Source organism: Oxyura jamaicensis, chromosome 4, assembly GCF_011077185.1.
Source record: "Oxyura jamaicensis isolate SHBP4307 breed ruddy duck chromosome 4, BPBGC_Ojam_1.0, whole genome shotgun sequence".
Taxonomy (NCBI): Eukaryota; Metazoa; Chordata; class Aves; order Anseriformes; family Anatidae; genus Oxyura; species Oxyura jamaicensis.
In genome coordinates, this window is record NC_048896.1 from 37,237,550 (window position 1) to 37,253,238 (window position 15,689).

Below are 15,689 nucleotides of genomic sequence, written 5' to 3' on the forward strand. Positions count from 1 at the left end.
TGCATTTGGTGACCGAGTGTTGCAGGTCGATATATTGGTAGTGCAAGGTGTTTCTGTCTTCTCTCTGAATGACCATTTGTATAGTGTACTTGTTGAAATACCTTCTCAATTATTACTTATTTCTTTTGAAGCTAATTTTAAATTACTTAACTTGTTTTAAACCTATGAATGGCATTAACTTTTTTTTTTCTTCTGTAGGAGATAGAGCCCGAAAATTTGTCTGAAGTTCAATGCCAGTCGTGGTTTTTTTTTGTTTTTTTTTTTTTTTCCTAGGCCTTTCAAACTTTTGGTGTCTGCATCTTAAATCATTCTCAAAAGCATCAAGCAATGAGTATTATTCAGAAATCTCCAGGAAATACACACACAATACACACAACCTTTTTTTTTTTTTTTTTTTTTTTCTCCAGGCCATAAACAAAGGCAAATTCAGGGAAAACTTAAACTGTTCCAGGAAGCAGACGTGCCTACTTGTTAGCAACTTCATTCTTTGCGCATTCTTTCCAAATGTGTTCCCCCCCACTTGTAAGTCACTTTGTCAAATCTTAAATAAATTTCAGGCTGGTTTCTCTCATTCCTCTTTGTCAGTAACCTCAGTAACCAAAACTGGGCTCCACTCCTGCAAGTCAGCAGTAATGGGAACATACTGGGTTTTAAGGAACAGCTAAGCTAGAGCTTTGGCCTAAGTTAAATCCATTTATGAACATGTTTGGCTCAGTAAGGGTTATGCCAACTGTTTCATGAAATGTAGCTCTGTTTTCTTGTAGATGAGTGGCTTGAAGAAAAACGTGAAAACATCCAAGTCGAGGCTTTCTAGCTGAACCTGTTCTCTGACAGATGAGACATCTGCATGCGTTCTCCCATCTAACTTGAGAAGGGTGGGAAGAAAACCTTCCAGTGAAATCTGCTGGATTTTTCATTCTCTCAGTTGATAAAGCTGAGTTTGGAACGTGAATTTTCTGAAATCCTTCTGTTATCACAGGTGCTGTAAACCCGTGTTAGCAGGCTGTCACTGTTGTTTTTAAGGTGGCTGTTGCCATATGTTGTCCAACTCAGGGGTGCCTGTTTATTTAGCTGATTCATCTTTATTCTCACAGACGCAGAATTTTTCAAAAACAGTGCTAAGCTATTAAGTTTTAATAGATTTTGCTAAATGCAAGTTGATAAGGCTGAAAGAAAAAACAGGTTTGATTGGCTGTTTTAGAGAAGGCAATTTCAGATCTGGCCCGTGCTCAGGCATGAAATTAAATTCACAGATCTGACGGATCATCCTGAATCATAGAATAATTCAGGTTGGAAGGAACCTCAGGAAGTCACCTAATCCAACCTCCTCCTCCAAGTGGGTCCAGCTAGAAAAGGTTGCTCAGTGCCTTGTCCTTTTCAGTTTTGCATATCTCCAAGGATGGAAGTTCCACGGTCTTCCAAGCCTGCTGTTCTGGTATTTGACCAGCCTTGTGATTAAAGTTATTTTACCTTATATTTGATTGGAATTTCCTGTGTCACAGCCTCTGTCCTTTGCCCCTTGTCCTACACAGCTGCAAAAAAGTGTGGCTCCTTCTCTTTGCCCTCATCTGGTCGTTGAAGAGAGCAGTAGGTCTCCCTTTAACTTTTTCTTCTTAAGCCTGAACAAACCCAACCAACCTCACTTCAATGCGTTTAAATGCTGGAGTTTATTGATATATTAGATTCTTACCTGTCCTTGGAAATTTGCTTTTAAACAAAGTTGACGATAGGTTTCTTTCTTGCTCTGTAATTTTTCTTCAGCAGTTACATTTGTGTAAGTGCAAAATCACCACTGCTACTGGTCATGTTTGCTTCTTACCTTTAAAATTCTTCTTAATCATTTGTCTCGAACTTTCTCATTTTAAACAATGCTGTCAGCAGCTTCTCATTTAAAATAAATAGTGCCTTTTAGAAATCAAATGTACCAATTTAGAGAGCACTGCCAATGAAATGTTCTGGCAAACTGAAACTTGAGTTTGTATCTCAGTGAAGTGCTGCCTGCTAAATACTGAGGCAATGGTTGTGTTTTGTTCTCGACCCGAGTGTTCAAGACTGAAATGTTAAAAAAAAAAATCAAGTGACGTAGGAAGCCTGCCTTGTGGGATTGTGTGTATTGCTTCGTGCTGTTGCGTTGTGGAATGAGCTAGTTACAATTGTGGAGCCACTCTTACAACACTTGTTCTGTGTTCTTTCTCTGCTGTAGCGAAGCCCTGAACTGAGAGGCTGGTAAGGAGACAAAAGTAGACTTCAGCATTTATAATTTTCTTATCTCAGCTGGAGTTTTGAAACTAGTTTTGAAGTGAGTAATCTGGCTAGTGCCTCACGAGTGCACTTACTGATGCTGCAGACTGGAAAAAACACTTACTGCAAGCTGTGCACGAATGGGGAGTGTTGACGTCTAAGTTGGGGGTTTGAGGTTGCTGACCTCTGTGCAGGTAGGGCTCAGGTTAGCAGAAAGGTTAATCCTGTCGCGTACCCAAGCTAGCGTAAGTATTAGAGAAGATTGAGTATGCTCAGCATTTCGCTTCAGTCTGGGTTGTGGCCTCATGCTTAGGAGCTAGCTTTACGGAAAGACCTGAACAGCTTTGCTCAGCAGAGCTCTCTGAATCCCTTTTCTTTCTTTTAGCCCCCAGAATGTATTAGGGATGTTTAACGTATCTGCGAGTCTCTCCCTTCTCCTTTAAACTTGTGTGGTTATGAATCATCTTACATCCTGCTGCAAATAAAGGAGAAAAATCCTGAAGCATTTGTATGACTAGCAGTACATCAGCTTGGCGTGGAGGAAGCACGATAAAACAAGCGGTCAGATGGGATGTGTTGGAGTCTTACAAACACTGCTCCTGATTGTTCTTTCCAAACATCAAAGTACTTTGGGGACCATTTAGGTGGCTACGGCTTAAGCTTTTACTACCAGCATCATGTTCAGGTAAAAGGGGGCCATGGAAATCTGGTGGTTCATTAATTGGATAGTCCTCTCTTCATTTTAAACAGTTCTTAGCATTGAAACAGTAGTTAAGGAGGGGTAAGAAGGGCTGCGAGCGGAGGTATGCTGAAGTCTTTGCTCTTGCCGTTGGTACTCTTGTCAGGAGGGATAAAAATGGCTATGAGACAGCAGCAGTGACTGGAAGAAGCCTAGAGGGTGTTTTTTGGCTCACCCAGATGCTGGAAGAAATTAACTGTGGGTGGAAGGAGGACTCTGGCAGCCTGGAAAGTGTCTGTGGAAATGGTGTGTGTTAGGTGCGAGAGTCTCTGAACAGCTTCATTTTGTTGTTGTGCTGAGACCCCCTCACCTGTGCCTCATTAGATGTGTTTTATACTGGACTGTGTGCATCCATCTGCTGTAGGAGAACGTTACACCAAAATACACTGAGTAGTAGACAGCAAATCAGCTGAAATAATGGCATCATACCTTTAAAAACAGTAAAGGGGTTTTTACTTAACCCCTCCTTGAAGTTTTTACTGCTTTCGTGTTCTCTGCTCGGTGTATGTTGGAGTCATTGGTCACTTTGGAAGTGCCATCTCCTCACACTGGAGCTGTGCTCTTTGTTTTCTATGTAAGAAGTGAATTGGTATGGCCGGACAGCCGCCTCTTAACGCCCCTTCCCAAATTGTCTGCCACCACTAATTTTGGTTAGTTACATCTCTGAGTTTGAATTCCCATCAAGAGGAGTGAAATAAGCTGAGTGGCAGCAGGGACAAATTTCTATTTCTGATGTTAATTATACCCCTTTCTATATAGGGGCAGCATGAATCACAGAATTCTATCTACACCCTGAAAAATGTTTCTTCGTCCACCCACCTGTTTGGACACTAATGCTTCAGAATAGACATGTGTGTATTGCACATCAGCTTAAAATGCAGTGGCCGGACGTGTTTTTGAAGGAAGAAGCCCAAAAGAATGTGAATTAAAATTACTGGGAGAGAGCTAATGGCTTCAATTTTATTTTAAAAGTGGTTTATGAGGCTAAATGAAAGCCCATCATGGCAGTAGGCTGTAAACACTTTTTATCTGCTATTGACGTCTCTCTCTGACATCTTCCAAAGGTGTGAAAGTACCGAGTGTAGGATTTTCAGTTCTTCTATTAAATGCATGTCCTGTGCTCAATTCCATTGAGTTTCAAATGGATGCAGCTCCCTTCTACAAACAAAGCAACCTGAAGATAATCCGGCAAGTTGTAGAACGTGCGTGCAGTACCCAACAATGGGCATCCATGTGTGCTTAGTGTACATGGTACGGTGTATGTAGAGAAAATTGACACTCACATGTTTTAATCATCTGGAGTGCCAATATCTATATTAAAAATAAAAATACTACGCTCTTACCACCTTGAATTCCAGTTCTATTTTCGTTATTCTTGATTTATTCCTTCTTCTTACAGATGTTCTCTTTGAATTTCAGAGTAATTGGCCTGGGAGCTGCCATGATTCAGTTCCGTCAAGGAGAGTAGTCATTTCTCACAACATGGATAAAGCACTGAAAGAAGGTGAGTCCTAGCTTGCACAAAGGAGCATTAGATCCTGTATACCTCTTGTGTTCTTACCAAACTATGGCTGCAGAATATGCCAGGAATTAGAATGTGACCCTGGATTCTTATTCCTTGCTTAAAAAAAAATAAAAATAAGTAAAATCAAGTCTTGGTCTTGCCAAGAGATCTGATGCAGTAAGTAACATGATGTTGTTTTTGTAGGTTACCTGACATCTTGTTATTTTAGCTTCTGGTTTTCACAGAAAAACACGGAAATTATGTGAAAATTGAGTCCATTGTACACAAAACAAAAAAACTAACATTTCAAAGGTTCGATCAGGTGTCTCTGAACTGATAAAATCTAGACGCTTGTAATCAGTCTTCCCATTTAGTCAAATTCTTGTCATGAAATCTGAATCTGAAATGATCATCTGTACTTCTGGTTGCTATGGTATATGAAATTTGTGGATCACCGGTGCGATCCTTGGCTTTAGGTTGTGAAATGTGAACTATGGATCGTATGAATTCAAAATAGCTTGTTTATATTTTTTTTAAGAAAGAACTGCTACTTCCAGACGCGTTTTTCAACCCACTCTTGACTATAAAATGTTGTAGAACCTTAGGTTTTAAAGTTGAGGATGAGTCTGAAGCAAGATATTTTTTTTTTAATTTGTTACTGTGAATATTTTGCTAGGTTGGAACGTAGAGAGAATTTGTGGGGAAAAAGCTTGTATATTCAGAGAAGAAGATGCATATCCATTTGCATGCTGTAGTTTAAAAAATATATTTCTAAAACTTTGTGCAACTTGGGTCTTTTGTAAATATTTCATCTGTTTTTGATTTTTTTTTTTTGAGATTTCTTTGCAGGGATTTTTTTTGTTATCTTTTCTGCATCCTAAGCTTGTATTTTGCAGTTAATCTGTTTTAAACAAGCTGGTTTGGTTGTCTTAGAAAACTTCTCAGGATGTGTGATGTTACTGCAGCTATTTTCATGAACAACTGTTATCAGGATATGTAGCTAAAACATAAAATTGGAACAGGTTACTTATTATTTCATGTTCCTGTGAAGGTGAGCTGTAATAAAATATCATTCGTTAGCAGCAACACTTCCACCTGGAATCTGTCAGATTATATCCATTTTGTGTCACTGGGAATCCAATAAGGTCTAAACGTTGCATTAAGAAAGAAGCACAGTCAAGTTATTTGCTGTATTGTCCCATGCTTAATGTACATTTGGATAACCCACAGTGGAATTTGAAAAGAAGCCTTCAAATTACCAGCGCAGAACCAGAGGGAGAGGGGCTATTTGGAGAGAGACCAGAGGCACTGTGGGTCTCTGGGCGGGGGGGGGGAAGGCATTTTGTTACACTTTCCTCCTGCTGCTTGCATAGAAGAGAAACAGCTTCTGCATTTTTGACAACATGGCAGCTGCTGGCATCTGAGGTTATTTATTCATTAGGTTGTTCAGTTGGGTTCGTAAGTCCATCCTTACTCAGTGAGGCTGCAAGTAAGTTAACAATATACTCGTGATTTGTTTTTCAGAGTTGAGGCGCTACTGTTGTGACAACTTCCTTAACTGCTGTTTCTTTTCAGAACAGCTTTTACCTTGCATTCACGCTCTGAATTTTGGAGAGCAAACTCGTCAGATTGGTTGTACTTCTTCCAGGCCTGGTTAAATGACTAATAAAACCAGCTTGTTCTCTGTTATGCAGTTTAACAAGGATGAGACTTCTCACTCTACCACAAGTAGCTTCAAGCAAGTTTTTCCCCCCCAAAGTGTTTGTCAGCTTACGTTTGAGATAGTAAATGAATTCGAAAAAGAAACATTTTACCTTTTTATTAGACTAAAACAGCCAGTCTCTCTGAAAATGTACAGATACAGTCCTTGCCCTGTGACAGTTCTGAAATAAGTAATTACTTTAATACCTTTTTCTGTTATAACCCTAATATAATATACCCTTTTTTACAAGCTTGTAGTTAAAAAAACCAACAGACAACCCACAACAACTAGTGATATAAAGATAAAAAAACACATCCTGTGTGTATTTCTGTTTCATTAGTGCCATATGCTAATGCCAATCAGTCTTACAGTGATGAGTATTAAAGTATTTGTGAACCCTAGGATTTTTTGCCAAATTCTTGCTCTCCAGGTCTAATGTTCAACTCAATAAAATGTTTTAAAAAGTCTGATCCATCGAGTAGACTTTTCAGTTCTGTATTTTCAATCTTGGAACAGTTCAGATTCCTACTGCCACATGAGGTTTTGAGATGATGTTGTCAGAGTGAATGGGGTTTGGCAATGTATTTTTAAATCGTATTTTACTTTTATTTACATTACCTTAGAGATGCAAGGGTAATGTTTTCAGAGGAGCCAGTATCACTTAATTTCAGACTTGTTGCCAGTTACAAAGAGACAGCCTTTTGATTAATTCTGACTTCTTCAGCGATTTTAAACAGTCGGTTTACTGTTAGTTGTTAACTGTCTTGCATCCCTCCAGAGTTACCTGTTGACTTCTGCTCTCCTGCCACGTTTTTGCTGATGTTATAGCCAATCTGCATGCACTTTTCTCTCTGGTTAGAGTGACATCACGTTATTGCACAGTTTTCCAAGGCTCTGTGATGCCTCTCTCTTGACAAGCTGTCGTGTGCTGTATTGCATTTTCTGTGTTCTCATGGGCTGTTAAGTTAGTTGGAAGGATAGACATCATTGGTTATCCTTAGTTTTAATCGAAGGAGTTGTTACTGTTTCCATTTCAGTCATTTGGTGTTATTTTAATAAACTTTTTGTAGTGCTTGGATAGTTTTCCATGATACTAACCAGCAGACAATAGTTGCCTTCATCTTGAATAGCTTCTCTTGCTGAAGCCAGTGTAACAGTGTCTGGAATTGTCATTCAACGATGTCAGTCACTTACTCCACCAAAAAGGAACTTTTGTTTACATCTGTTTACACCTCGGTTCTCAACTTCTCTCCTATCTCCTACAGACTAGTAGTGTAAAAGGACATTGCTTCAGAGTGCTTCTTTGCTCTTCATTGTAGCATCCTTGCATAAGCTGCAGATAAAAGGTGAGGGAAAGCTGTCTGCTATCCCTGTTACCGTGTGATGTTTCATGAAATCTAAGCACGCAAAAATGGAACAAGTGTAATGCTGTACAAAGATTTTCTTTCTGCTGTACTCAACAAGGAAAACAAACTTTCAGTTTTAAAATGGTGAGTCCTTTTTTTCAGCCAGCAGTGCCTGGGTGATTAACATCTAAATGTGTTTTTCCACGATTTTTCATGCTTTTTATTGACAGGTGAATTTGATTCTTGTTCACCCTTCATTTCTTACACAAAGAAAAGATAACCCAGTTTCAGAAATACTCTTAGCCTTTTAACGCTGACTGTTCCTTACCTGGTAACGTCACGTTTGCATCCCGTGTCATTTGGCAGCTCAGGAATGCCTCTCTGAGCAGCAGCCGTGCCCGGTCAGACCCAGCTCCTCTTGTGCGGCACGCTGTCGAGGCTGAGGGCCATAGCCATCAGTAGGTTTCTATGCCATGAGTGTAGCCGGTCTCACAGGAACTGAATTTTATCTTCCGTTTTTAATTGTTTGATATTCTGTGGTCTTTTAATGTTCTTCACAGCCAATATTCATCTTCATTACCTTAATAGTATCTGGAAAATTGGTCTTCATATTATTTACCCGCTTTTCTGGATCATTTATGAGTAAGTAAAACGGTATGGATCATAGAACAAATTCCAGCAGAACTCCGCTTCTCAAATCCGTCTACTATGAAACCTGCTTATTTATTCATTCCCTTTGTTTCATACCCCTGAAAATATTTCTGTGCCAGGGAACCGTCTCTTACTCTACAGCTGCTTAGCTTCCTTAACCCCTGAGTTGAGGCTGTCTTGTTCAAAATATTTTGGAAATTTCATCAGTTTATGCCTGTGGATCGGAGCTTGCCCATCTGCATTCTTGTTGACCCTTTAGAAGAATATCAGAGTAAGCTTTCCATTTACAGAAGGGAAAACATTCCAGTTTAAGACCCACACATTGACATTTAAGGAAAAAAAAAGTGCAATACCTTCTGTGGCGCTAGTTGAAAAGCTGTGTTTTTTTCCACGGCTCTCAAAACTCAGTTGTTTGGGTCCAAAATCTGAGCAAGGCCTAATTTGAATTCATGTTCTCTCTGCTACTGGGATTCAAACACTTGGATCTAAGAACTCTCTTGGCAGAGAGTACATGGGCAAAATCATTTGAACAGAAATTAGTCTGATACTTTTTTTTAATGTGTCTCCTGGATATTTATAACACATTTGTTTTTTCTCTATTGTTTGTATATTTGGAAATTTCCCCCCCTTTTTTATTCCTACACATTCATAGTAATTATTAAGCAAATGTCAAGAAAAAGTTGATAAAAATAACACAAACAATGCGAAATGGGAAACTGTACAGGCATGTTTTTTTTTTTTTTTTTTTTTTGCATAGGAGCAATAATAACATCTAGGCTATAAAAAAAACACGTGAGCTTTATCGAGGCTGAATAATGTCATAAAATGTGACTGAACTCCCAGAAACACCAATATTTTTCTAAGCACAAAGCTGACCAACAGAACTCAGATGTTAACGTCATTACTGCCAGTGACTGGGGCAGGTTCACACAGCTTTTTGCCAGCCTCTAGCAGCCATGTCTAAATAAAGGTTTAGTGAGCATGGGAAACTTCAATAAATCAAGATAATGTTAAGTATGAAACTTCATCATCTTGATTTGTGTTGTATAGCTAAAACATAATAAAGTCTGAAATACATCAGGTGAATAATGGCTTTTATACCTTTAGATTTAAAAATTGCTATCTTGGAAATGACGGAGTTGTACATATTGAGATTATTTATTAGTGATTTTTTAGGGATTTCGGTAGAGTGGCTGTAATAATATTTTATCTTGTTCTTTGAGGGTGAAGGTGGGACTTTTTTTTTGACTGAACTCGGTTTGGGCAGTGGACAAAAGTAGTAGCTGTAACAAGTTGTATAGAACAGCTCTTTGCCAGGTAGTTATGAGAGCATATATTCTGTCATCTGCTAAATTTGTATTTAATGTATTTTTTTTTCAGGTCTAGGTTATGATAACCACATCGTGTATCTTAAATCCGGCATTGTAGCAACACAGCATTATAGCTGGCTGTTTGGTGGTGGTTTGCAGATGCAGGATCCTAACAGAATTCGTTGTACTTGCATTTTACTACTAGTGATACTTGCTCTTGTAAGCCAAGTGCTCAGGCAAGTGTTGCAGCTGTACCTTCCTTTCTGTTGCTAATGTAGTCACAGCAGAGTTTTGAAATTGACCTTAAGGTAGTGTAACAATTCTATCCAGTGCTTTCAGGAAAGGATACTTACTTTTTCTTTGCAACTCAGAAGTCTCTTTGCATAGGGACAACGTTTCAGATCTGCCTTTTGAGAAAATGGGTAGGTGTTTAGTCCTTACTATTCAAATCCCCATGTGTCTGTGTGTTTTTTTTTTTTCTTTTTTTTCTCTCCCATGAAGCTGGGTAGTGAATCTGAGCAGCGTAAGAGCTGCCTAGTGTGGAGCTCTGCATGTTGCAGGGTTGGAGCTAGTCTGGTTCACTGCTTCCTGTGGTGCCACTGAGCGTTAAACGGATGCAGAAGAAGGGTTAGCAGTTTACACCTGTGTGGGGTTAGAGATGGAAGGAAGAGTCTGGAGGGGTATACTCACTAACCCATCCACAAAGCTTCTGGCTGCATGTCCCGGCACTCCCGACAGTCTTTAAAAGAGTCACGGAGGAGGCCCATGTTCACACTGATGCAGGATTGTTTTTTAATCAGATTATAACAACTGGGGACTCAGATCTAATAGCTAACTTAGGGAACTCTGTAGAAATTTCTACGGCACCAGACTCATTGCTGTCACCACATCTGAAGAAATTTGTCCGTAGCAGCTGAGTTAGCTGGGGTAAGAGACTTTTTTCTTGTCAGTCCTTTCTTGTCTTCTGACCAGTTGTTTTCCAAGCTTCAGTGCGTGATGTAGAAACAATGACAACAGGCGGATGGGCAGGTTTTTCCTTTGAAGAAAGCAAGCTGCGCTCTTGGATTTGTTTTCTGTGTTTCTGCAGAGAGCTGAAAGAGACACCAGCTGCATCGCTGGGCAGGCTTCTGAGGCAGCCACAGCACACCGTGGCCGGGATGACACGTGGATGAGGCAGGGTCTTAGGACAGGGTGCTGTTAGTGGCTGGGGCTGGTTGTTTTAATACTTTGCCTTGTTGGTATCTGGTTTTAAAATTAATAAAAGAAATCCTAAAAGCTGTCTCAGTGCTCGTTTGGACATATATTCTAGGCTTTAAAGTACCCCAGGTTTTATAGAAAGCAAGACACTTAAACAGTAGTGATTCAGGAAGGGCAACAAAGCTCACAGATGGCAAGCAAACCATAGAAAAGGTGTAGAGGAAGAGAGTTATCAAAGGTAGGGTGCAGAAAATAGGGTTTAGAGTGGGGAAATCCATTTAAAGTGTTCAAAGTGTGTAACTGGCAGAAACCCAAGTGAAGTATTTCATACTTGCACAGCTTATTTTTTGGTAATAATTGGAGATGTTTTGACTTCAGCTTAATATCAGTACTAGATCTCATGGATCTTTAATGTTCATGCACCTAAAGAGCCATACCATCACCTTGCTTTGCCTGAGCAGGAGTCTTCCAATTGTGATAGCTCTTCCTTCAGGTATTTCAACAGGGAGCATAACAAATTTGCAAAAGTTGGGCTCTTGTAATTCCTTACTAATTTGCATTGTTGCATATTTTGATGTGCTTTCCCAGAGCAGAGAGACTTCAAGTTGTACGTAATGGTGATTATGGAGAGAATGAGCAACAGAGTTCATTTTGGAGAGGAGCTGCCTGAGAACACAGTTATAAACTAAGGCTCAGATGGAATAGGTGTGTGTTCGGAAAGAGAATATAGCCTGAGGGATAGAGATACAAGTTTTCTCTTGTTTTGTAGAGGTCTGCCCAATACAGGTAAGGAGCCACCACTCATCTATACCATGACTCGTAGTCTTAGGCAAGGGGTGCTGAAGAAGTATGCTGCTTTACTCTAATGTGAATGCAAGGGTGTCTGTAAGAGAATCTGAAAAACTTAAGTCACTGTCAGCCAGGGGTGACAATCACAAGTACTGAAATGCAGGGTCTTTTGATTGCCTTCAAGAAACGCAGGTCTTTTTCAGGATAGGTGAGAAGAGAATCTGTACTGTGATAGCTTTCCATAGCTCTTCAGATGCTGCAACAGAGACAAAGCCGTCAGAAGAAGGTGGTTGCAGAAGGACAGGGGGACAGCTGTGGGAGAAATAGATGCTTAAAATGTGTGTCGTCATGGTACACTTGAGATAAAGAATAACCCTCAGTGTTCAAAATACTGTTCCTAATGGCTCTGAGGTATATTGAGGGGTTACTCCTCAGCTTATCAGAAGCTTATCAGATCAGCAGAAGACCACTGCCTTTTATAACTGTTCTTATCACTTCATGGCATTTGTTGGTGGCAGGTTTCAATGAAATAGAACTTCTGTTTTAGAAAAGTAAAGAAGTTGGGTCTGTTTTAAAGTTGGAAATTATCATCTTGCAATATGAGCCTGTATTTTTTCTCACATCTATCAAAAAGAAAACTTCAGGACTTCTATTTCCTTATTTATGCATTTATTTAGTGAAATGTTTTTCTGAATAATTCATTTGAAAGCCTTGAAGTGACTTAGTAAATGACCTAACATATTCCATCTCAGTGAAGCGAGTTGGTTTCTTAAAAGACCTGCAGAATTGATTGATAAGGGTTTCTAGTCAAATGCTTCAGAAAATTTAATCTTTTCTTTTGAAATGTTTTTGATGAAGTGATGTAGGATGAAGCCTCCTAGTATTTCAGGGAGGCAGAAGTATTCAGCATAAGTTGTTCCGCTATTACTATGTTACTAACTCACTGTCATAGTGCCAGGGAGCTTTTTATAGTTTACTAGGCTGCCAAAAAAATAATTTCCATCAAAGTGATAACTAAAAAAATAGTGGAATCACATGATTATTTTAAACCATAGGCTTACAGTGACAAACTAGGTGTACTTTTGACATTTAAAAAAAGCCACACAAACTCTGAAATCAGGATGTCTGGTAAAGAACCACCTGCTCAGATTATCAGGCATGCGACTTTGTTCTTTATTTTTCCCCCTCCCTTCCTGTTGAGTTATCCCTGTGTTAATTCCAAGCTGATTTGCATCCCATTCACTGCCCCCTCCTCCCCTAACTTGATTCCCACCATGCTGGCAATGCTAAATGTGGCTTGTGCGTGCTTCCTGAAGGCTTCCTGCTCCCTCCCAGAACTCCAGGAACATCTGCTAGTAATGCATCAGTAAAACTGGAGACACACAAGTGTTGTCAGAAAGAAAAACTAGTAGAAGACGGTTTTGCCGTGGAACGCGCCATTACAGCAATCCTGTTGCTTGTAGCTACAGTTTGGAATAGCACCTCAGCTTTGAAATTCACGTCTTTCTAATTTACTTCTTCTCTTCCAGCTCTACCAGTCCTCTAATGTACTTTCTGTAGTGCTAGGTATGTCTGTTGAGGTACAAATCTTACCACCTCCTCTCTTAACAGTGACTTCGGAGTGGAGACCGAGTTTGTGTCTGAAGAAGGCTGGTTTCAGTCTGCGGCAGCCTAGATACAGGCAGATTATGTGATAATTCGTATAACCAGATCTGCTACTGAGACACAGAGACTAGTTTGGGGTTAGTGTGTAGCTTGTAACCTGGCTGACCGAGCAAATCCACTTACAGGCTTTGCCTTGCAAAGTGACCCCCAGTAACCTGGGAGGTGCTGGTCTCTGTAGCTTTGCCAGCCTGGCACTGGGGAGAATTTAAAGCCTAAAGGAGAAGATCTGAAACCTGTTACCCATATTATTGCTGAGGAGATGGGTGGAGGGCTCAGTTCCTACCCTGGTGTGCCTTCCTCTTTCACAGTTCTTGCTATTGATTGTTTTGTTTTTCCTTTCAGTGTTTGACTACAGCTACAGAGATTACATCCTGTCCTGGTATGGGCCACTCAGCAGAGATGAAGGGCAGCTGTACCAGCTGCTATCTGAAGACTTCTGGGAGATTGCCAAGCAGCTGCGACAGAGGCTGAGTCACATTGATGTAGTTAAAGTCGTCTGCAATGATGTAGTGAAAGCTTTACTCACACACTTCCGTGACCTTAAAGGAGCCAATGCCAGGTAAAACCAGAGCTGTGTTTCATTGCAATTTTCTGCTCATCTCTTTGCTTTTAGATGTGTGATATCAAAGCAATGAAGAATGTAACATTTCTGTAGGTAGCTGATATGTTTATTAACAGTTCTAGAGAGCTAGCAGGCTTCAAGGCACCTATAAGACCTGTGGAAGGAAATGTTTGTCCTTCTTTTTTAATGGTTGAGATTCACTGCTATTTCCATTTCATCTTTGAATTCTTTGCTCGCAGTAGGAGGCGGGCTGTCTGAGCAGTTCCTGCAAGTAGTGCGAACCTGCAAGGGAAAGGAGAGGCACTGTCAGAGCAGTCAACAAATGAGAATGTAGTTATTTGCACCTTTCCCAAAATAGCATGAGGGTTAATTCCATTCAGTTTTCCATTTCTGCTAGCCCCAGGAGGAAAAGCTTCATGGTTTCTGTAAGCGGTCTGTCCTGCAGTAACTAGATTTTTTCCTAGTGAAAAATTGTTGGCTGGATTTTCTTTCTCTTTTTAGGTTACCTTGTTAATTCCGTGAATTTCCTCTTAGCCCCCTTAAAAAGGTCAGCTGTCTCCTAAATACTGTCGCACCCAAACTGTAATTGCATGTGGGAGCTCTTACGCCTATGCAGATCACTGATCCAAATGAGTGGCTCATGGAGTTGTGCGTGGAATTTGAGCTTATATCTGCACGTACCTGCAGTTATCCCAACAGAAATGTGCTCTGGTTGTTCGGTTTTATACTGTACATTTTATACCATGACATTGTTTTGCATACAGTTAGATTACATATTTTTAACGCTCCGGAGAAAAAAGATCAACTGGTTTTGGTCAGCGACCAGTCCCTGCAGTGCCATTTGCACATCCTTCTGTTCTGGAGCAGAAGACAGGGTCAATGTATTTGTGGTAGCTGCCAGCTTCATGTAACCTAATCTGTAGGAAATAAAGCAATGGAAACAAAACAATGGTTGCCTTCAAGAAAAGAAGAAATAGATATGTAGGCATGTTACAGTAACATTGAGCCATCACAGTATTGTCCCAGTAACCATGCATTACCTGAATTCCAGGTACTCTTTTGTTTTAGATCTCGTATATGGTAAAAATCTCGGGGTCTGGTAAAGCTCTTGATGGGGCTCTCTAATTTTAAGCACTGTGCTTGCGCTTCACCTTTGTCATAGTAAAATACTTGCTCTGGGGAAAGGTATGATTAGAAAATTTAAAGGATGAGGACGGTTGGTTAGTTCGGTTGGAAGTGTGAATGCTCACCTGTTTGGAGCTGGGGACACAGAATACACAATTGCAGAATTACTAGATATTGTTAGTGCTCATTCTTAATGAGATTCTTTGTCCACTGAGAATAATGACCACCTCCACTAGAACTTGCTGGATTGTTATTTCCACTGGGTACAGTTAAAGTAAAGAAAATCTCCTGGGTATTTTCCAATTAACTTCTTCTCTTTGAAAGGGTAAGTGCAACTTAGTCATTGCTGGGTAAGTCAGACTGCATTAACATGGTAATGAGAATTAAAGAGTATGATAGTGGGTCAAAAAAATGCCCCACAGCCGTAACTTCAGATTTTGTCAAGGTTGAAATTGGACTCCTTGTTTTTCTTGTTGTGCAAGGTTGGTAATTCCCAAGGAGGAAAATCTGGTTTTAGGGTGCCTAACAGCAGACCAGCAGTCCTACCAGCTGCATGAAGCAAAGTCTGAAATGCTAGCACATCCTCGTGCTGCTCATCCAAGGTTGTTCAAAAAGTTCAAGAAGGAGTTGTCTAGCTGAAATGCTGCCCCGTGTCCTGTGGCGAAGTCAGCAGAAATGTGACCATGTGCTCACAGCTGGTACAGATTGAATTGGTACTTCCAGGTGATCTGAGCATGTGTTTCATAAACCTGAAGGCGTGCCAGAGACTCTGATACAGTTCTCTTTTTTGCCTTCAAGAGAATGTGGTACTCACAATAATTTGAGTTTGGTACTAAATTAATTGTGTTTGCTGTGCTA

At 40.2% G+C, this 15,689-nt stretch overlaps 1 protein-coding gene across 2 annotated transcripts in view; it reads left to right on the top strand.

Annotated features, from left to right (window-relative positions):
• SNX25 (sorting nexin 25) overlaps positions 1–15,689 on the top strand; it is an 82,431-nt gene that overhangs the window by 5,680 nt on the left and 61,062 nt on the right. Inside the window, exons 1-3 of one of the 2 annotated variants that reach the window (XM_035324248.1) lie at positions 1,442–1,460; positions 4,400–4,484; positions 13,487–13,703. In XM_035324248.1, the coding sequence (XP_035180139.1) occupies positions 4,463–4,484; positions 13,487–13,703 (239 nt within the window). In that variant the 5' untranslated portion in view covers positions 1,442–1,460; positions 4,400–4,462. Of the gene's footprint in view, positions 1–1,441; positions 1,461–4,399; positions 4,485–13,486; positions 13,704–15,689 lie in introns of those variants that run through there. The other variant, XM_035324247.1, reaches the window with a different exon arrangement.